General features: G+C 36.1%; 1 protein-coding gene and 1 non-coding gene across 6 annotated transcripts in view; both read left to right on the top strand.

Annotated features, from left to right (window-relative positions):
- The first annotated feature begins 1,571 nt into the window (after positions 1-1,571).
- LOC106665622 (chromodomain-helicase-DNA-binding protein 7) overlaps positions 1,572-23,586 on the top strand; it is a 38,068-nt gene continuing 16,053 nt past the window's right edge. For 3 of the 5 annotated variants that reach the window (XM_014392150.2, XM_014392151.2, XM_014392147.2), the window contains exons 1-12: positions 1,572-1,676; positions 13,133-15,595; positions 15,667-15,795; positions 15,955-17,018; positions 17,086-17,316; positions 17,379-17,454; positions 17,528-17,695; positions 17,777-18,151; positions 18,237-18,461; positions 21,117-21,244; positions 22,547-22,735; positions 22,920-23,394. In XM_014392150.2, coding sequence (XP_014247636.1) covers positions 13,229-15,595; positions 15,667-15,795; positions 15,955-17,018; positions 17,086-17,316; positions 17,379-17,454; positions 17,528-17,695; positions 17,777-18,151; positions 18,237-18,461; positions 21,117-21,244; positions 22,547-22,735; positions 22,920-23,394 — 5,427 coding nt within the window. In that variant the 5' untranslated portion in view covers positions 1,572-1,676; positions 13,133-13,228. The other 2 variants (XM_014392149.2, XM_014392148.2) reach the window with 2 other exon arrangements.
- LOC112126946 lies at positions 23,442-23,530 on the top strand. Its single transcript, XR_002910321.1, has one exon. It is a non-coding gene; the product is annotated as a small nucleolar RNA U6-53/MBII-28 (small nucleolar RNA).

The following is a 23,586-nucleotide window of genomic DNA, read 5'->3' as shown; positions in this document are numbered from 1 at the left end:
TCAACCATTAAGCATAATCCAGTATATTTTGTGGTCCGATTGACCAAATAATTTCTTTCAATTAATTAGTCTTTATGTAAGGTATTGGTTGAAATGAAAAAGTTAGTGTATCGCTCGTGACACTAATTTTTTTATTTCAACCAATATCTTACATAAAGATTAATTAAGCATGATATTTAAACTTATATTTATGAATTGGAAAAGGATTTCAAAAAGATTAATGTGAAACAGTTTAAATGTTAGTAATATAATGTACTAGTTATGGTCAAACAAACATCTAATAGTATCACTGGCCCTTTGCAAATTAACACATTTGTGAATTTTCTTTGGCACATTTTCTCACCGATTCTCTCAAATTTTTTTCTCCTGTTTTCTTAACTTATTAACCTATCTTTCTTAACACAGACTGTCAAATTACTAATAAAAGAACAGAAGACATTCATACAAACCAAAGATTTTCACTCAACCGGCCATTCAGTAAATTTCGTTAGTATTCGCCAGCTCTCTTTTTGCTGCTTATTTCTTTTACTTTTCACATTTTATTCCTTCTAATTCATTTTCTGGAAACCACAGTCGAGCTGTATTCATGTCAATTAGACTTTTAATATTATGGTAACAAACTCTAATTCTCAATCTTGTTGCCAGCCTCTCTATCTCAGAGTCTCATCAGTCAAGGATAAAAATAAACACAATTTAATAATCACAAATATACACATTAAAAAACAAGTTAGTCTGATTAGCATTCAGCATCCCACTTGTGACACTCACTTTTTTAACTCAGCCAAAACCTTAATTAATGATTAATTAATTGAAAATAATTTATTTGGTCAATCGAACCACAAAACCTAATAGATATTGAAAAGTGTCTATACTTTATTACCATATAAAACAATGTTATTGACCAGTATCAGCCAGTGCTTTTTTAATTTTTCCTCCATAAAACTCCCAGATATTGAAAAGCAACAATACTTCATTGTAGTATATACTATAAAACAACCTGTTAAAACCACTACATCAGTTAAACCAGTAGTAGTGTAAACAGATCTTAATTAGCCCTTGTATACAAAATGTACCAATATCTGTAAGTTTTTTTGTTTACTTTTTCCTTTCTGAAAATTACTTATATTACAAAATTGTCTATACTTTATTTTTTGTAGTACATTACAACCACTACACGACGTAAAACGGTGGTAGTATAGAGAGGTTCTTAACAAGTCTTTGTATTTGATATGTACCAGTATCAGTCAGTTTTTGTTTTTGTTTTACCTTTTCCAGTCTAAGAATATATATTGAAGGGCTTTAATATTCTATTTCATTTTGTAATATTTTAAACGCAAATAACGAGTGCTGAATTAAAACTTAGGAGTCTGGTATTGTGTAGATTCGAATTTAAACGGGGGATGGGATTTTCCCTCGAATGCTTTCTGTAGGTGAACGGTGCGACGGGATTGGCGTTGGTGGGAGCTTGTTTTTTAATCCAAACAAGTAAGGAGGGCTTGGATTGGCGGAGGCTAATGACAAGCAAGGGCAACATTGGTTGACGGCATTATTCTAACCAATTAGATCGCAGCTCTTAAAGTAATTCCAGTGTTTTACACGATACCGTACGTAAGATGTGGGAAGAAGGATTTTGATAATTTTGCAATTCGAAGCCTCCTCTTCCGAAATAGAAATGAGTGAGTAGAATTATTATTATTACTGCATGCAGAGTTTGGCCAAGAAGAGGAGACCGGACGGGCTCGTTATTCACCGGGGTCCCGAGTGCTATGTTTTACTCGGCAAGTATTGAGCGATCGGTTCACCCAAGCCGAAAGAGGACATTTCGAATGGCGTTCGCAAAGTTCATTGTTCTCTCGGTCGTAGCGTAATTATTGTTAATAGCCAGTCATAGTCGAGAAAAGTCGTCTATATTTAGAGTTAATCGTCTTATTTATCCGTATATTTACTATATAAAACGTGGAGTTGCGTGTATTTTTAGTTTTTACGGGCTTTTAGTGTTGTCTAAAGTCGTTCGGTTCATAATTAACTCTGGTCAATAATGCCGATTGTAATCCTCGGACGAGTCACGGTTTTCAGCATCCTGCGACACCCTGTTTTCTCCGGTAAAGTACTTTCATTTCCTATTGTTCTTATTTGGTTTTTTAACTCGTCTTTGCATTTTTGAATATTATTAACCTAACGCAAGAAGAGGTTTTTTTCTACGGCGTGAAACGCTTTGTAGGATCCAGGAACGAGCCGAATAAATAAATTCGCATTCGAAATTAAATTTATTCGTGTGCTCTTTAATAAAAGTTCCTCCAAACAAAAATAACTACTCTACTAACCTACAAAATCATAAACACATCTTTTCGGATAGCGTTTCGGGCCAATTTTATAAACATTATTTTTCAAGGCGCCTGTTTTAAAAAAAAGTATTCATGTTGAAATGGTATAAATGAAGAATATAATTAATAATTAATTAGAAGGCGTCTCGGATTCACTCCCGAGTCGTGTCGATGTAGTTTCCGATGAAGTCCGCAAATCAAAGGGCCCATTAGAAAACATGGCAAACCAATTAGAATGTCACCTTTACCACGTAAAACTCGATTCGACCCTTTAGGTTTTCCTATCTCGGCCGGGTTTAAATGTGATTTTAGTAAGATTCCCTGATCGAAATTAGTTCGGTAGTGAATCGTTTCTCACCAATAGGCTTTGTTTACAAAAAGGCGAGATTCCCGATCCCCCCGAATCCCGAGAGACCTTTCGGGCCATTCCCCCCACAGGACCGAACGCATAATTATTGAATTAAGAACATAGCTTTTTTTGTTGCGTAAGTCTTTTGGATGCATGTTTTTTTAAATGTTATTCATAGGGAAGAGAGCAGTTCACGGAGGATGAGAAATGAATGAGTGGAAGCGGGAAAGGTTGTATCGCTTCTGTAAACGAGTATCAAAAGCGTATAGCTTTTCCCCTTTTTAACTTGTTCACAGTCTTCGCAGCCAGTAAAAGAAGAATTTTCTCAGTTGGATTTGGTTTTTATATTTATAAGTACATAGAATGTTCCAGCATTGATTGGATAGTTTTGACCTAAAGCACGTCTACTAACACTGTACAAAAACGCTAATTTTAGTTGCTTGTAAATTTATTAATTTTATTAACACAAATCCTTATTATAAATCTAACTAAATAAGAATAAATTTTAATATGGGCAAACTCTGTGGACATTCATCATGTTTTCCACGTTTGCCCTGTAACGGTTATTATACTGAAACCGGGCCTACTAATCAAATTTCTTGATGAACTAGGACTCAGAGGTGTTATATAGACAGAATGGGAGAATAGCTCTTTAATGGGCACAGTGTAATACACACCCCGACTGATACATCTACATCTATGGTTATTCTGCGATATTTTGATTTTTAGCTTATTAAATTTTTCAATAATTCAGACAGATTTGGAAGCCACCCCTTTTCAACTTTTTACATAACACAATTTGAACAACAACGTACAAAATATGCCGTTCTTAAACATAAATCACACTGGCTGAAGATGCCCTTGACATAAAGAAAAGGACACGCTTGATAGTTAAATTCACTGATTACTGATTTATATAAGCTCAAATCTGCACACACATGTGCATACTTATTCACGTGTACAGAGTTGAGCCTATCACTTCTAGTTGTCCACCAGGAATTCCAGCTTTCGTAATTTACAGTACACTGGCAGGCATCAAGAATCACCTACTCTAGGGCCCTGTTTTATAATAAAATACAAACTAATAATATTAACATAGTAACTTGTAATTTGTTCAATTTTGTTTCATAATAAACAAAGTATAAAATCACAATGTATAAGTGGTTTAGTCGAAAGTACAAGAAAGATTGTTTAAAACACAAGAAATTCTGTTTCATAAACAATCACTTGATAATTCATATGCATATTTATAAATTAACCATCCTTATTTAAACTAGTAATACAAGATCACCTGTATTATCAAAATATTAATGCAAACTTCCAAAGGTTAGATTACTTTTGCTCCTGCATTTCTTTACAATCCTAGAGGTTTTTTTCCAGTAGTGACGAACAAATTACCAACTGTGGCTCGGCAAAATGTTACTAGGCATAGAAAACTTGCAGAACAATGATCAGTTTTGACTTTCCAAGTGTTTTTGAATTTAAAGAATGGTGCAAAATAATGATGAAGATACGACCAATAATAGAAAACCCTACAAGAAAAGGGACATCACTTTCAGCAAAACAAACACTGCATTGCATTGGCTGGAAAGTGATAGCAAATATATGCGTGTAAAACATGTCGTGATTGAAGTCAATACGTTTTTATTTCGCACAATTGTTGCAGGCCAGAAAATGTCACCATAATTATTATTAATTATTTGGAGATCATGAGATGTGGTCTGGTGTGACGTAGGTTTTTAGAAAACATTTTCTTTATCATGCCAATGTTTCGATCTTTATTGAGATCACCTTCAGGGCTCAAAGTGTTTTTTTCCATGTAGATATGTCATTCTTGTGAGTTGTGTTAATTTGTTCAATTTTCCTCATGTTTGTGAAATAATAGATCACTGATTCTACCATAAAAATGAGCTCTTTTATTCATTTTTAATAGGTAGTTAACAGCAATAATAATAACAATAAGCAATAACAGCAACCTGTGTTGCTTGAAACAGCAAATGTTTTTGATTTCCTCTCTAACCATACAACTGATTTGTACTTTTATAGTTTTTTATAGTTATAATATCACCTGTAGTATTAGTGAGGCCTTCTCTATTATGAAACAGAAAGTATTGGTGCTTGTACTTTGTAGTTTGTGTGCTTGTATATAAGCCCAAGATGTTAGCAGTTTGGGGTCAGACCTTGTTCTTATCCGCCCAGTGCTGAGGTTGGGCTTCGGGTGCTGTCAGCAGCAAGGTCATTTCAGCTCTCAATGCAATCAATACGTTAATCTATTCACACTTTCATTCGCACTTAAATACATTCTTATTTATTTACATACTTTTCATTCAGTTAGGTAGGTGGATGATTTCTTCCATCGCCCTTTACACCTATTTATATAACTAACCTAATTGACGGTCAGTGAGGTTCTCACTATTCCATCATTGGCCCTCTAACACTACATATTCATGCCAATAAATACATTCACTCTCAGCACGTGCTAGCGATACAAAACTATCGCTACTATATACAATGAAACAAACCTGTTTCTCCTAGATAGATACATGTATTAATATTATTATGCATTATTATTGTAAATCCTTTCCTCAGATAACATCAAATCAAATATACATTACTATTTCTACAGGAAAAACACAAAGCAAACATAAGTATAAAGTTAGGTAGACATTTGTGACATGATAATTGGATTCTTAACAATCCAAATGTTTCCATAATTTATTTTCACAAACTAATTAACCTGCCCACAAATTTAGAAGAAACACCTTTTAAAATCGTCAGATAGGGATAGGGATAGGGATAAGAGAGGCGGCCACAAGGCCTACTGCTCCTTGACCTAAATAGATCTATTGTGCTCCTCTGCTAATTATAACTCACTGGCCAGTTTCAAGCTATTAACCAGCCTCCACAGCTTTGCCAGCGGTTCCTTGGTGTAGGATCTTGCTTGTGGTTTTTCTTGTCCTAGTTGCAAGAACCTGCACCTACATAGACCTTCACAAAAACATAAAATGTGTTCTGCAGTCTCCTCCTCTTGCTGGCAGTATCTGCACAGTGTTACTTCTGTCTGTACTCCCATCCAGTGCATGTGCTTTCTTAAGTGGCAGTGCCCCGTCAGGAGTCCAACCAGAATCCTGGTTCGGTTGTGGTTGCCTTCCAGTAGTTCTTTCATAAGTTTTGTGGATGGTCCTATGAATCTCTTCATGTGCCACATTAAGGATCCATTTTAAATGCATCCTCTTTTGTGGCAGGCTGCTAGGCCACAGTAGGGTTCTGGGCCCATAGAGTCCATGTTGGCTCCCTTTTTGACCAACGTGTTAACCTTTTCGTTGCCTCTATGCCCCGAATGTCGAGGGACCCATGCCAGAGTCAGGTCATTAATCAGCGGACTTCTGTCAGGGCCTCCATGCATTTCCAAACACTGTTTGCCTTTGCCTTGCATGAGGCTAAGGCCCTGAGAGCTGCCTGGCTATCTTCTGGTAATGTATTCCTATCCTTTTTATTTCTCTGGCACATTGTTCAATTGCTAAGATTTCAGACTGGAAAACTGGTATACTTGCCTAGGTTTACCGTCAGTTCGGTCTTGGGGTTCATCCCAAAGACCCCAGCTCCTGTGCCCTTTTTGGTTTTGGAGTCGTCAGTATTCTTCCCGATCTGGTATCAGTACATTGTACTTCTTGGTGAAGTTATACTTTGGAGTAGTAGCATCAATTGGCATACCTAAAATGTCATCTGCCTGTATCTTCTCCCTCAGGTTCCATTGTTTATTCACATGGCCTATCGTACCAGATGGTATGGGCTGCTGCTCTGGCTTCTCCTTGGATTAAAATGTGAAGTGGTGGGAGGGTTTAACAAAACTTCCAGGGCCGCAGTTGGCGCTGTGCTTATGGCACCAGTGACACTGAGACACGCTTGTCTTTGGGTGCCACTTAGCAGCCTTATTGCTTTGACCTGAAGAGATTTGGTCCACCATATCACCGACTCTTATGTCAACATTGGTTTTATGACAGGTGTATAGCCATAGGGTCATTTTGGGGTTTAGACCCCAGTTCTTGTGCAGAGCCTTCTGCACCTTCCCCAGACAATTTTTGCTCTTTGGGTAGTTTTAGTTAAATGTGAGTTCCATGTGAGCTGCTGATCTAGTGTAATCCCTAGATATTTGGCCTCCTTGGAAAACGGAATCAGAGTCCTATCTAGGCTTGGAGTTTTTGAGCTTCCTGTTGTCCTCTTCCTTGTGAATGGAATCACTATGGTCTTGTGGGGGTTGATAGATAACTTCTCCCTTGTGCACCTGTCAACCAGATTGAGAGCTCGGCTCACGATGTTCGCATGGCAGCCTTTTACTACTATGGCAAGGTTGTCCGCATAGCCTAGGCAGTAGAGTCCTTCTTGTTCCATCATTTGTAGGATTTCGTCTACCAGCATCATCCACAGGAGAGGAGAGAGAACACCCCCCTGTGGGTATCCCCTGGCTGTCTTGGCCCGGATGGTTGCTCCGCCCAAGGTGGACGTTATTATCCTGTTCCTTAGACTTTCCTCCACCCATTGGCATATCTTCTCCGAGACACACCTATTCTTAATAGCTCTATATAGAGAGGCTTTGGTTGCATTGTTGAAAGCTCCCTCTATATCCATAAAAAGTGTAACGGCTATCTCCTTGTCGTTTATGGACTTGGTTAGGCATTTACACAGGTTGTCCAGGGCTAGCTCTGTGGATCTCCCTGGTTGGTATGCAAATTGTCGCTCACTGAGAGGTTTGTTCTTCAGTGCTTGTTCTCATGAACGTGGTTCTCCACCAGTCTTTCTAATGTCTTTAACATGAATGATGTAAGACAGATGGGTCTGTATGAGCTTGTAGTCGATAGGTTGTCCTACTTTTGGTATGTATACCACTCGTATCTCTCGCCATCTTTTGGGAATGTAGCTCAATGCTAGGCAGGCTCTGAATATTCTTACTAAGTATGGCATGAGAATCTCTTGTACTCTTTGTAGTAGCGCTGTGTATAGTCCAACTATTCCTGGCACCTTGTATGGGCTGAACTTTTCGAGTGCTCAGCTTATGGCTTTAGGTTTTATTATGGCAGCCACCTCCTTCCACTCATCCTTTGTGGTTTTTATTAGTTTTGAGCGTTCAGGGAGTATATCTTCATGGGAAGTGATTTTCAAACAGTAGAGAGAGTGTTTCTTCTTCCATTTGTGTGAAGCTTCCATCTGTCTTTGTGAGGAAGCTTACCTGTCCCCCTGTACCATCCTTGGCTAGGGTTTTTTGTACGCGGGCACATTGAGGTGTTTCAGTAATTTCCTCACAAAATCTCCGCCATGAGTTCCGTTTAGCTTTACGGATTTCTTTATTGTACTGGGTCAAGGCATTTCTATGAATTCCACTCATTTTGGGCCTTAGCTCAGTTGAATAAAGCCCTTACTCGAGCTCTCAGTAGTTCTAGGTTTTTGTTCCACCAGACCGTTTTGTGTTTATTTAGCCTTCTTTTTTCCATGCAGTTTCATATGAGCTTAGTATGGCGTTAGTTAACTCCACAGAAATTTCCAGGCCCGCCCTCCCTGTCTCTGAATTCCCTATTTATCCCCTGTAAGGAATGTTGGTGGGTTGTTTTGTAGCCTATCCAATCGATATTCCTGGGGTTCTTCTTGTATGTTATTTCTAGGAGAGAGGGAGTATTCAGATCAAACCTGATGTGCCTGTGATCAGAGTTGGTGGTTCCCTGGATACATTCCAATTGAAGATGTACTCATCAGCCCCTTGGGAAGTTTAGAGAATAAATTTTTATTTGTACATGTGCACAACAATATATACAATAATTTTAGAATGTAGGGAAAGTGACATTTCACTATGGCTTCCTACTATTTACACTAATCATTTTTTTATACAAATGGGTAAGAGAAATTCCATATCAGTTTGTGGGAAAAAAATTTATGTTAACAAAAAACCACAAGCAGAGGGATGAAATCTATATATAAATTAAATAAATGCACATAAAAAGTGTAGATGAGAAGTGAATAAATAAATTAAATAAATAATTTTTTTTTAATGTTGAAACCTTCAGTTTCGTGATCAACTATTCTAGCAAGTTGACCTACGGTGCTAAGTCCTGGGCGGAAGCCAAATTGTTCATTCTTAATTATATTATGGGTGACTAGATGAATTTCGATCCTTTTGGCTAACATCTTTTCAATGATCTTGCTCAAAGAGCTGAGTAGGCTGATAGGTCTGTAACTCGGAGGAAGTTCTTGCGGCTTGCCGGTTTTTTTAATATATATCACTTTGGAAACTTTCCAGCACTTCGGGAAATACCCCAATAAAAAGGATGGCGTTGAAGAGGTGAGTCAGTAGAACCAGAGCTCTTTTTGGAAGGTTTTTTAGTGTAATATTTGTGATTTGGTCCAGACCTGGTGCTTTTTTATTTCTTCGTGTATGTATTGTATCCCGATCCTGGGGAGTGACAATCTTGCATTGCTGGGGAGAAAAAGGGTTAGTGCAATTTGCCATAAATCTCTTAACTTGATTAGTAACAGCGTTTTGAAGATAACGTGGGCCTTGATTGGTGGTGAGAAGGTGGACTGATTGAAAATATTCCCCCATTGCATTCACCTTCTTGACATCAGTGATGCAGGATCTATTGTTATGGATAATGGTTGCTTCTGGTCCTTCATTTTTATGTTTAAGGCGCTTAACTATTTTCCACAGTGGATTATTTTGTAGAGTGACCTTAGATAGGAAATTAGTCCAGCGGTCGTTTCTCAATTTCAGGATGTTGATATGGATTGTAATAATTTTGTCAGCCTTTTGAGATTAGGATTTTGTTTTCTTTGAGAGAGTCGTCTAACTCTATTTTAAATGTTTATAAGGTATAATAGACCCGAGGGAAGCCTCCAGTGATTTTCATGTGGGTTGACCATAGGAATGGTATGGGTGATTGCAGTTCTAAGGAGTTGCGTTAAATTAGTAGTTACCTTTTCAATATCCCTTGGGAAGTGATTGTCAAGTCTAAGACTTCTTGCCTATGTCGGGTGATGAAGGTGGGTTCCGTGCTTATGTTAGCAATATGTAACCATTTGCCGGTTAGGTAATCCAATAAGGACTCACCTGGTTGTTGATGTCAGTGCTATCCCATATAATGATGTGGGCATTTGCATCACATCCCATGACCAGTTTCATGTTTTGTTCTCTAGAGTACCTCACAATGTTGTCCAGCAACTTGGGTGGGCACTGTTCCTCTCTTGGAAAGTAGGCTGAGTGTAATATTAACCATCTTCTTTCTCCGCCCGCAGTATGTTCCGGCATTAGTGTGCAGCTAATTCTTGTATAGTGTGCAGCTAATTCTTGTATTGTGTGCAGCTAATTCTTGTATTGAACACTACAAGCCCGGGGTCTTGTTGAAGACCTCTGGTATATTACCTGTGTTGTTGGGGTTTTATTCTCTCTCAGTCCCGTTGTGTACCAAGGTTCTTGGATCAGGGCGACATCCAGGAACTCCCTGGCAAACCTCCTGTACAGTGTGGCTGATGCAGCTTTGCCTTATTCCTCCCCGTCCATCTGATATTGGGCCTAAGTGGATGGAGAATCTCTATGTGGGATATCTTCCTCCATTTGTTCTACCTGCTGTTGGCCTTGTATTCTTTTGAGCGGGCTTGGTAATCCTCAGCCTCCTTTGCTGAGTCTGCTTCTTCGTCTGTGGTTGGAAGTGCGAGTTGAGCCTTTCGGCTTTTGGCTTCTTCACACTTACCTCTTCAACGGAATCGAATTCTTTCCATTCCAAGGTGGGGGTGCTTATCCACTTTCTGGAGCTCCTGAAAGGAGTCATTGTCCATGGAGTCCACAAGGTACCCTTCTCCTGTCGGATTTCTCCCCAGACAGTCCATAGCTGTGTGCTTAGCTTCCGGTTTGCGGACTTTAGCCTAGCCAAAATCCTCTCTGCTGTCAGCCTTCCAGTTTTGGGATCCGGTATGTAGGTGGTGCAGGCAATTGGCTTCGGTGACAGTTATGGCATAATACTTTGTTTTTTATCTAATTGATAATTAAATAAATTAGTCACTTTACTAATATAAAATACATTTTTGCAGTTGCTTGTAAGTCTTAGCCACATTTATAATTTTGATCATTATTAAAACAAAGTTCTGTCAATGTAGTTGGGTGTGTGTTATTGTTGTGTGTCCCAATATAATGAACACCACCTTTATCACAATGAAACACATTCAAATATATTTACTCATTTAATTCGATATTTTGTCTAAAGTAAACTAAAATAAGTTTTCTACAAACTCAGATTCTCCATTTAATTTGCTTAAAAAGAACATTCATACAGTGTTTGGCAAGTTCGCTATGAAATCTTTTTATCTGATTTTATACTTTTCAAATTTTTCAATAATTCATAGTTTACAAATTATACATACATACATAATTGTACATACATCGTACATTTATAAATTGTAACTTTTTTCAAGATTTTGACACTTGAAAATTTTGTGAGAATATCATTATTCCCCCCTATACTGTTTATATTCTGCAAAAGTAGTTGCTCATAAATTTTATTTCTATCACACTGGCTAAATTATAATTATATTTACTTTGGAATATAAATTTAAAAAATAAAATAAACTAGAGGAACTGTTAATTGTGAACGGACTCAATTTTTAGTACTTAAAATTGCTCAATAGCCTCTATTTTTTCCATTATATATTTTTCATAAAGATTTATTGTTATTAGTATTGTCAATTCTATTGTTAGATGTAAAAACGTTGCATTAATAAAATGAAACTTGCATTAGTTTTTCAGTGGGAAAATAAGAAATGTAAGGTAACCCCAACTTATTCATTTATGACATGATATTTTTATTGTATATTAAAATTATTATTTTTTTTTAATAATTCCGTTTCATAAACTACGAGTAAGCAATTGATTTTGAAACATTGCATCATTCTTTCAATACTTAAAAAGGAAAAATTATATTACACCTTTCCTAGAACTTCAGTATTCACTACTGATGAAAAACGTTGCTCATCAGTTAAACATTAAGTACACTTTGTGATATGATATTATTAACTTTAAATAAATTATCAAGTTCGGAATAGTTCCATTTTCTATAGTTATATTATTGCTGTAATTAGAAAACCAGGCTTTTATAACCTATACAAATAGAAGATGTATTAATTTTTCTTTTTAAATTCTAAATTATGAAATTATGTTCTTTATAATTATTTATATAGTTTCCACTACTGATACAACCGTGTATAAGCACAAGTGAGCGATTCATAAAGTATAATTTAAAATACTGTCAATTAACAGGAGTAGTTCAATTCAAAAATTGTAAACATCACAATCTATTCTACATTCTACTCTTTGCCATTTAGTATCCTCTTTGCATACACTATTATTTCTTTTTAATCAAACAAAATGTAAAACAACGATGTGAATAATTATTTTACAATATAAATTGACAAAAAATATTTAATGGATCTATATGAACACAATTTATGATTAAATTAAATATTCTGCATAATGTTCCTTAACATGACACATCAGAATTATGTTAAATTTTGACATAAAAGCGGGGAAAAAAACAACGAAAGTGAACACTTTTTTCATATATCAAGTAACATTTAAAGTAATAGGTAGTTTTTTAGTTTTATTTTTGTTTAAGTCCGGACAAGCGTTTCTCAAAAAATTTATATGTAAAAAATACCTAATAAAAATATATGTAATAAAAAAAAAACCTTTTCAATGGAAGCAAAATACGAACAATTTTTTATGTGTAGAGATCTCAACACGACACACAAGGATGGCACAATTACACAGAAGACAAACACTTTGAGCCCTGAAGATGATCTCAATAAAGATCGAAACATTGGCACGATAAAGAAAATGTTTTTCTGAAACCTACATCACACCCGACCGCATCTCACGATATCTGAATTACAATTTTTTATTTTTTTAAAATTTTATTTATTTATTTATTTTTTAACAAAAACATGACTGTCGGCCTCTCTGTCCTCTTCGATCGTGTGACTAGTGGAAGGGCGATTTGGTGACCTTTACGAATTTCGAACGACGAATTAAAAATCCCATTGTGGAATTATGAATTTTAAAAAATTAATATACATACATTGAGAATTATGAAAAATTTATAAATATGTGTGGTGTTTAGTGACCTTTAATTAATGACTATTTGGAGAATGTGAGACTATACCACTGTACAATACTATACCAGACGATGATCTCACGATCTCCAAATAATTTATAAACAATATTATAACAAACGAGTCTGAATCGTCGGGGTCTGGATAAACGGGTTTCCACTGTATTTAATTTATATTACATTTTTTTAATATATATTATATTACTTATATATTTTAAATCAAATATATACCTAAGCTAAGAGTTATGCTCCATTAAAACAATATTATTTTTAACAATTCGTTTACATCTTTTTTTTTTTCTTTTTTATTTCAGCCACAAAAAGTTAATCAAGAAGAGTTGCAATGTGGGAGACTGGGTTGAGACCTTCTCAGCTCAGTAGGGTACCACCTTTGTTAGTGTAATTGGATTATGGATTCCTACGATATTTTTGGAGAAGATGTGGCTGGGGGAATGCTCGATGGTCTTCCCGACTTGGGTTCTGACAATTTTGAACCCACCCCCCAAGCAAGAGAACCTCCTGGAAATCCTGCTCAATATTCATATCCGCATCAAATGGGGGAGATGCATCAAGAGTCACCTCTACAAAAATTAGCCTCTTTTGGAGGTGAATATACATCAAATCATTTAGATTCTGCTGGAGGTCATGTGTATCATGGTAATCATGCTGGATATCATGGGGATGCCCCACGCCCCATGCATCCGGCTAATCCTAACACTGCGTACAGTAGAGGTATGATGCCACAACATGATTTGAGGAGGCCTGGATCTCAGTATCCTGGGTATAATATGCCACCTGATAACATGTATTCTATGGAACAAGGGCAAGGATTGCCTGATTGGAACAGTGGTCATTTTCCATCTTCAGTAAGACATTATAATATGCAACCTAACCAATATAGACAAGCGATGGGTGGATATCCTCATCAGCAGGACTCTGTCAGTACCCAAAAGATTGGCCAAAATTATGGTGCTAATCAACAAGCATTAATGAACCCTATGTTGCATCAAGGCATGCAAGCTAATTCCTACCAAAGAAATCCACAACAGCAACAACAACAGCAGCAGCAGCAGCAACAACAACAGCAGCAGCAGCAGCAACAACAGCAGCAGCCACATTATCCTCAAGGGATGGTATACCCTGGAGCCACTGGCGGCTATGGGTATGCAAGTCCCATGCACCAACAACAGACATCATCTCGAATGCCCCACCATATGCAGTATTCTTCTCAACCTCAGCAAATGTTGACTGATCTTAATCAATCAAACCAAGGAGGAGGTTATAATATGCAATCACACTCAAGTAATATGGGTGGTCCACATCAAGGTTTTCAGCAAGGGATGACTAGGCCTATAGGAGTAGAAGTGGCAAATCCTCAGTACACCAAAGGTCATTCTCAAGGGAGCAGCCCTCAGTATAGGGCACCATTTCCTCAGTTATCTCCCCAAATGTCCCCAAGACAGCAAATGTCTCCAAGGCCTCAAATGTCCCCTAGGCCGGTGATGTCACCAGCCAAACCTACAACTCTATCCCCACATCCTCATTCACAACAACCTACAGTGTCTCCAAGACCTGCAACATCTCTTACACCAAAGACAAGTGCTCCATCACCAGCTTCGTTCCCCCAGCAGAGCACATTACAACAACTCGAGCAGATGGTAATGCCTCAAACAGGAAGTAGTTCAAGTAATACGGAATATCCATCTTTCAGAGGTGCTCAACCTACACCTCCTCAATGGCAGCCTCAAAGACAGACTCCAATTAATGGAGGCGTAAATTCTATGCAAGATCAACTATCTCCATTTCCCTCAAATATTCCACCCACTCAGACTGAAGACCGACCAATTGATCCATCAAAAAGCCACAGTACTTTATCAAGTAAAACCTCGGTTATGCAATCTGAAATGAGAATACCCACTCCACAGACAGAATCTCAGTCCATCCCACCTAGTACAAATGGCTCTTTAGATTTTCCTTCGTCAGTTACCAAGGATAACTTTTCAAACTCATCTCATAAGCCAACTTCACAGTCTATGGAAATGCCTGTGACATCTCTGGGCGAATCTGGCAATTCATCCCAACCCAAAAAACCTATGGATGGGCAAACTAACATGGGTTACACTGGAGAATCTCTAGGTTTTCAAAATGGCAATAAACCTGAGGAAGTGTTATCAAATCATAACGATCAGCCTTCAGAAAGTGTGAATCAGATGGCTCAAGTTCATAGATCTCCATCTCAACACTCGCCTCCTAATCAGTCGCATAGCATATCCTCTCAATCAAATGTTCCCCAAAAGTCACAAATGCCTGGAGTCCAACAGCAGATTTCAACAAATATGACTTCCCAACTTAGTCCACATGTCAGTCAGCCGTTAAGTTCCAACCTCCAGCAATCGTCTCAGATGTCACCTGTATCCCAGCAGCCACAATCCCAACCCCAACCATCACAGCCTACATCCCAACAAATGCCAACATCACAACAGCCTCCAAATATGCATTCCCAAATGGCAACTTTACAATCTCAACAGTCTAATTTGGTACCTCCAAATACAATGAGCAACAGTTTGCATGCTCAACATGGTATAGGGATGGGGGTTTTTCCGCCTATGCAAAACCAACAAACCATACCTCTTTCACATCCCCAAATGTATTCCGACAATGCCAACAGACCACCGGTGTATCAATCACCAATAAGTCATCAACAGGAAATGGCTGCTCTACAACAACAGCTTCAAGAAATATACTGTATGCCTCCAGCTCCTGACAACCAAATAAAGGTATTTGTGATGGTTTTTTAAAAGAACTTCAAAATTAATTTGCAAATTTAATTTCTCAAACTGGGTTTTAGATATCACATTTACAAGAGAGAATAAATATGCTACAGCATCATGAAGCTAATGATCAATGTATTGGTGGTAGCAACTGTTTACTTCAAAGTCCATTATGGCTTAGTGGCCCAATAGACACAGTTTCACAGGTATCCACTAATCTTTAAAAGTAAAACTATGTATTTAATTATTATTACAATGATATAAGCTAGAAGAATTCATTTTCATTTTGTTTGTTGTTTTGTATTTTGAAATAACTTTTCGTTCATTTTACTAATACTAACCCGATAATTAACTTTATTTAACAGATAAGCAGTACGCCTCCTGCAACCAGTGGTAGAGGAAGAGGAAGAGGTCGAGGGTCAGGTTCAGCTCCTAGAGCCAGAAAACCTAGAAAAACGAAAGGTGAAGTTGATGGTCCACCTCCCTTTAGCTCTCCACCAGAAATGATGGGTATTTCACAGCCGCCACCACAAACATTGTGTCCACCAACACTTCAGCAGATCCAACCGTCTGCATTAGGTGTTCAACAGAATTCTTCATTGCAGCAGCATCCCCCAATAATGCAACCTTCGACTCAGTCCCAACCCATGCAACAGCCAACTTTATCATTACCAACTCAGCCCTTACAACAAACACAATTACAACCCCAATCATTGCAACTACCACCACAGGCGCAACTTTCTCAAACTCAGCCTGAATTGCATTCACAAAACATGTCTCAAATTCAACCTCAGCCTCATATGCCTCCCCTTCTGCAGCAACACCAACAACTTCCTCAACCGCAGGCTCTGCCCCAAGGCAATTCTCAACCTCAAACACCGCCACCGTCTCAGTCTCCATTACAAACTTTATCACAACCCCAGGCACAATCTCAGTCTGAAGCTCAACCCCAAGAGGAACTTTCACCTGATCAACCTTGTACTGAAGAACCTCCTCAATTACCCATTGAAGGGACTCCATCGGTGCCAGTTTCTATTCAGCAAGATCCCCCAGATCAGCCACCCATGTTGACTGCAGAGACATCAGTGTCAAGTGACCCTGATCTCCCACCCCCACCACTTGAATCACACGACGAACCTGTTGAAACTGTTAATATGAATACTACTGCTGAAGAAACTAGTGTCTTTAATTTCACCGAGGATGAAGAACCACCTCCCCCACTTCATTTTGATATGGACAAAAAAAAGCCCCGGAAGCCAAGGGCTCCAAAGAAACCCAAAGAGCCAAAAGAACCAAAGCCTCCGAAAACTAAAGAGCCTAAAGCTCCTAAAACTCCTCGCACACCTAAAACGCCAAAAGAGCCAAAGGAACCAAAGAAAAAGCGAGAAAAGGCTTCATCAGATTCTCCTGAGGAAACAAAAGGAAAGAGGTAATTTGGCCAGCACCATTTTTAATGCTAGACATTACAAGATACACGTTTTTCTTTTTTGTTACAGGAAAAAGAAGCGAGTGAGTGATGAAAGTCGTGAAGATAATGAAAATAATGGCAATGAAGATGAAGCAAAAGTTGCTATTGAGCAAGGAGAAATGGACTCTATTGAAAAAGAACAACCACAATCGGAAACACCCGCAGAAGATACGACAGGGCTTGATACGGAACAAGAAGAAACTCCTGTCAAAGGGAAAAAAGGGAAAAAAGAAAAGAAGCCCAAAAAGCCTAAGGCTGTGTATGTTTCTCATGTTTAAGTAATCATTAATAAGTTAATAATTTACTCATGATTGTTTACAGTAAGAAAAAGAAGAAAGTGCAAACTCAGGAAGGTGAAGAAAATGCTCCTGAAGCTCCTGAAGAAGATGATAGTAATGTAAGTAGAATTGTGTGCGTGTGAGTGAGTGTGTATATATATTTATTTATTATTTTTTTAAATTCATAAACAGAAGAGGAGATCTGCTCGAAATACTCAAAGAAAGAAGTATGTTGATGATATTATGTTATCTATATCAGATGAAGAAAGCGGAAAATCTGGATCACCTAAGATAGAGACGGTCAAAAATTCACCAGATGCAGCGAACACCGATCCTCTGAAACACAATTTTGTATATATCGTAAGATAGTGAAGCGTAGAAACATTGCTTGGTCTGGAACAATCTTTTTTTAGTTTTCATATTTTATACGTTTTTTTTCAGAATCCAACAGATGAAGATTCAATGGTGGTTCAGTATATTTTAGCGACTAGAAAGGTTATGAAGGAAGTAAAAGTTGAAGAGGAAAAAGATAAAAAGGTAGAAATTAAAAGTGAAGGCATAGGTGCAGATCAGCCTCAAAGTGAGGAGACTGTCGTTGAGAATAAACCCTTGGAAGGGCCTCCTCAAGTCGAAAAACCAAAACCTAAAACAGAAATGGTAGAAATTGAGGAATATTATGTGAAATATAGAAACTTCTCTTATTTGCATTGCGAATGGAAAAGTGAAGAAGAACTTTTTAAAGGTGATAAAAGGATTTCAGCCAAACTTAAAAGGTTCAAACAAAAACAAGCAACTCAAACAAACATTTTTGAAAATGTAAGTTTATTCATAAATATTCATAAAATATTTATTATTTTATGTACATACATTATTTTAAACGTACATGACAATTTTTTTGCAGCTTGAAGAAGATCCTTTCAATCCAGATTACATTGAAGTAGACAGAGTGCTTGATGTAGCTGAACACACAGATCCAAATACAAACGAGACAGTTAAGCATTACCTAGTCAAATGGAGGTCACTCCAATACGAAGATAGCACATGGGAACTACAGGATGACGTTGACCCCGCAAAAATTAAACAATTTGAAAGATTCAGCAAACTTCCACCCAAGGATTTGTGGAAAGTAAGTTGTATAAACATCAAATACAGGCTCTTGTTAATTTGAAACTTGATAATTCGAATTTCTTAATAATACAAACTGTTCAGCAGGTCACTTTAGTGATTTAAAAAAATTCTTTACTTTTCCCAGTAATACAAAATATTTTTCGAATGGGGAAAGATAGCATTCTATAGGTTTGTTCCATCATGTGTCCAAACTGGCAGGCATTTCATTGCGCTCCAAACCCTTATATGTGAATTTATTTTTTTGTAGAAATACTCAAGTAAAAATATTTTTAAAAAAATTAGTTAAAATTAAAAGAATTTATTTACACACATTAGTTAAAGAATGTGTAAAAGGGAGAATATACGAGTGAATAAAATAAAAAATAAACCTCTTAATTTATTTGAGATAACATACATTTTTAAATTTTTGTAAATAAAAATGTATCTTTCTAGTACTCAAAAAAATTGTATAAAATAAAAGCACATTAAAAAAATATTAAAGTGTTCTACAAGTGACGTTTAACAGAATCATAAATAGTGAGAAAAAATTAGGTTGAGAGGATTTATTGGCCATGTTCATTATTCTTAATTAAAAGAATTTATTTACACACATTAGTTAAAGAACGTGTAAAAAGGGAGAATATATGAGTGAATAAAATAAAAAATAAACCTTTAATTTATTTGAGATAATGTACATTTTTAAATTTTTGTAAATAAAAATGTATCTTTCTATTACTCAAAAAAATTGTATAAAATAAAAACGCATTAAAAAAATATTAAAGAGTTCTACAAGTGATGTTTAACGGAATCATAAATAGTGAGAAAAAATTAGGTTGAGAGGATTTATTGGCCATGTTCATTATTCTATCAATAGTTCTCCATATTTCGTTGAATGATATTCAATATATAAAATAGTTCTATGTGGTGTATTTATTTATTATAGGAGGAGCAAAAAATTAATAAATTCTAGAAGGGAGGAATAGTTGATATCATTTTTAATAATGGGTTGGTGCAAAATTAATGCAGGTTTTTTAAAATTTGTTTTATTTTCGCAGGTGCTTGCCATATAAAGAATGGTAAATCCTCAAATCTAATTTATGGATTATAATAAGTACTTTTGACTATTATCTTTTATACAAAACATTTTAATTTATATTGAATTTTATAGAGTGGTGAGGACTGCGAAATATGTTCAAACTATATTTTCGTAAAATTTAATTGTACGAATTTAAACTTGGGTGAAGTGTGGCCCCCACCTGCGCATAACATCAATAAAATTTGGGGGAGGGAAGCATTAGCCGCAATGGTTTCAGAGATATCGAAGATAGGGAAGGTTGTGGTAGGCCTTCCGTTGTGGATGACGACCAACTCAAAATGTTGAAGACAACCTGGAAAATAAAAAAAGTGGGAGAGCTTAGTGTTGACCACTCAACCGTTGTTCGCCATCTAGAGCAAATTGGTAAAGTAAAGAAGCCTCAACAAGTGGGTACTCAGCACAACACAAAGAAATCAATACTTAGGAATTTGTACGGCTCTTTTACCAAATTGATGCATTTCTGGATCAAATCATAACATGTGATGAGAAATGGATTCTGTATGATAACAGGAGGCATGGCGTACAAGTCAGTGTTGGACAAGGACGAAGTGCCAAAACACTTCCCGAAACCAAATCTGTACCCAAAAAAGGTTGTGGGGACTGTTTGGTGGTGTACTGCTGGGGTTGTTTACTATATTTTCTTGAATTTGGATGAAACTGTTACAGCAGACAAATATTGCCAAGAAATTGACAAAATGTATGACGGAAACTGCAACATCTTTGTCCAGCATTGGTAAACTGTAACGGGTCTATTCTTTTTCACGATAACGCCAGGCCACATGTTGCAATGCCAACCCTGCGGAAACGGAATTCAGTTATGAAACCTTAGCGCACCCTTCAACCCGACTTACTTCCACTTTTTGTAGGCATTTTTATCATTTCTTGAGGGATCAAATTACTAGAGAATGTGGTGAAGCCAAAAGCGCTTTTTACATATGGCAAAGATATATATTGTGATTGAAAATATGTTGGATACATTTTATTTATTTTAAGAAAATTGAAAAGTTTTGACTGCCTTTTCACAACGTGCATTATTCAGCCCAATAACTCAATTTAATATACTTAGGTAGGCCAGCAGAACCTAGATTTTGCCTGCCATCTAATTAACCCACATTCATTATAAAATAATAGACACAAAAAGTTCATTTCTGATTTCAAACATTTCTTTGTTTCCCACCTACACTGTCGATGTTCGAGATTGCAAATAGCATTCCATAGAGTTAAGAATCCATGATCAGTCAATGTTCGGCCTGCACAGTCACAAATCACAATTAGTTGGAAATTGGTTTGTGATTGTGTGATGGAACAAACCTTATTAATTGAAATGGAGCCACTTACTCTCTTTATAATTTGAACTTTTTCCTTGAAATCTTCCTCTACAATTATAGTTTATTTGTGCAGACCGAAGTTAGAATTTTTTCTAGTTTGTTAGGGATTTTGGATTTTTTTTTTTTTAATAACAGTAATGCTTAACTTCTGTCTATTGGGTTTGGAGTTACCAAGAGTTGACTGTATTTTATAACTGTTTTGTAAATAACTATATTTTCTAATATTGTTCTTATTATTCAAACTTTACAGCCAAAAAAGAAACCTTGTGCCAAAGAATGGGTTAAATTAGATAAGTCTCCAGTATATAAAAACGAAAATACATTGAGAGCTTACCAGCTTGAAGGATTAAATTGGCTCTTGTTTTCATGGTACAATGGGTAAGTGGAATTTTCATTATTTCATATCAATTAATGTTTTTATTTAAGGCAACCAATTTTGACGTTTGCAAAGCCATTTGTTTATTATTATTATTGTGTTCAATTAGATTTGTGTGCATCATTTGTGTAAAAGATTTGCCGTTTTGTGCACCAGAAGTAATTAATTTAAATTTAGGATTAGGATTTTAATTCAGGATTTAATTAAGTAATTAATTTAAAAATTAGAAAGGGCTACACAGATCAAAATGGTGTCTATAAATGGATAAATCACAATATAAAACGAGAACCCTGCAACCCAGTGGAAATGTTTTAACATAGGCAGTACTGTGTGGCTTCAACAGAATGAAAAGTGGGGTAAAAAAGTCAAAAATCTAACGTCAACTAAAAAAAAACTGGTGACGTCATGTTTTGTTTACATTCTTTTTCCTTTTTCTCGACTTCTGTTCAATAGATTGATAGATAAAAATGTTATATTTTTTTTACAATATGTAGTTAGTAAAATTGTTACATGCATTAATTGAAAGAACTGACTGTAGACAGGTACAGTTGAAAACCAAATGTCGAAAAACTTTGGAAGAAATTTTTCTATACAAGTTAAAGAAATAAATTGGGGGAAAAAGAAGTAGGTATACATAAAAAATCTTAAAAATGTACAAAATTTTAAACATAATAAAGGAAGTCTTAACATGTTAATTGAAAATTTTAAACTTTTTTAATTTAACAAGGACAAAAAACAAAGTTTTGTCAAGACACTTTTATGTTAATAAAATTCACTCCCTGAGAAAGAATTGGATAACGATAATTGCTGCAGCAGATTTTTACAAAATGGTCAATATCATGTAAATAATGAATAGAACAAAATTTCCACAAAAACATTCTTCATATTGGAGTACTGTTTAAAACAAACAACCAATTGGATAACTTAGCTTTTCTCGAAAGAAAGGAACATCAACAGGCAATGTTTTGAAGTGCATTTTGATAAATTTGTAACACTGAACAGCTTGTCAAATAACTATTTGGATTCAAACTTATATAAAAAGATCCACAAGAAAATCATGAATAAAATGAGATTGGGTCAGGCCATTAGTCCACTAGATATTCAAGGAAGAATGGAAAAAGAATCCACAAATGGTTGACCCCCTCCCTTAAACAAACACTTAATTGCATTTTACGTAACAATTCGAAATTTATTATTAAACAATTTTGTAAAACTCCATAAAAAAAAAAATATATATATAATATGTATAATATGTATGTATTTCTTACTTATCAAACACACTTAACACTAATGTGTATTTTTAGGAGAAATTGTATACTAGCAGACGAAATGGGTCTAGGGAAAACAATTCAATCCTTAACTTTTCTGCATGCTGTTTTTGAATATGGAATTCGAAGTCCATTTTTAGTCATAGCACCACTTTCAACGATTCCAAACTGGCAGAGAGAATTTGAGGCATGGACTGAGCTCAATGTTATTGTGTACCATGGATCGTAAGTTTTTTTAAGTTCTATTTTTTCAGAAATGTTTACATTGCCACAAATGATGATAATCAAAGCGTGACATCAGACACAAATGTGTTGACAATCAGTGTAGCTCTGAACAAAATTGCTGATTTTATTTATTAAGAGGTTGCAAGATAAAAGTTATTAATGGAGTGATTTTTTTCTTTTTCAGTGCTGCAAGCAGAAACATGCTCCAAGAGTACGAGATGTTTTTTCGCAATGAGAAAGGACAAATTATGAAAGATCTGCCCAAATTTAATGTTTTGATTACAACATTTGAGATAATAATAACAGATTTTCAAGATCTAAAAGACTTTTCATGGAGGATATGCGTTATTGATGAAGCCCATAGATTGAAGAATCGAAATTGTAAATTGTTAGAAGGGCTGCGTTCTCTCACTTTAGAACATAGGGTCCTCCTTTCTGGAACCCCATTACAAAACAATGTCAACGAACTGTTCTCCTTGTTGAATTTTCTCGAGCCCCAACAGTTTGCATCCAGTGATGCTTTTCTTAATGAGTTTGGTGCTTTAAAAAGTGAGAATGAAGTTCAAAAGTTACAAATTATTCTCAAACCAATGATGCTAAGAAGACTGAAAGAAGATGTAGAAAAGACACTAGCTCCCAAGGAAGAGACTGTCGTAGAAGTAAGAACTTCTCTTCTTTTTTTTAAAATATAAATTACATGATCTTTACAAGGTGATGAATTGTCATGCTAATACCGAGAATGCTTTAGGCATTTGCTGAGTTAAACTAACTTCTCATTGTTAACATCTGAATCTATTTAATACACAAATAGTATCTTATCACTAATAATTATATTATATAATAATGAATCT

Source organism: Cimex lectularius, unplaced genomic scaffold (genome assembly GCF_000648675.2).
Source record: "Cimex lectularius strain Harlan isolate CLEC.00 unplaced genomic scaffold, Clec_2.1 scaffold104, whole genome shotgun sequence".
Lineage (NCBI taxonomy): Eukaryota > Metazoa > Arthropoda > Insecta > Hemiptera > Cimicidae > Cimex > Cimex lectularius.
This window is presented reverse-complemented; position numbering and strand designations above follow the sequence as displayed.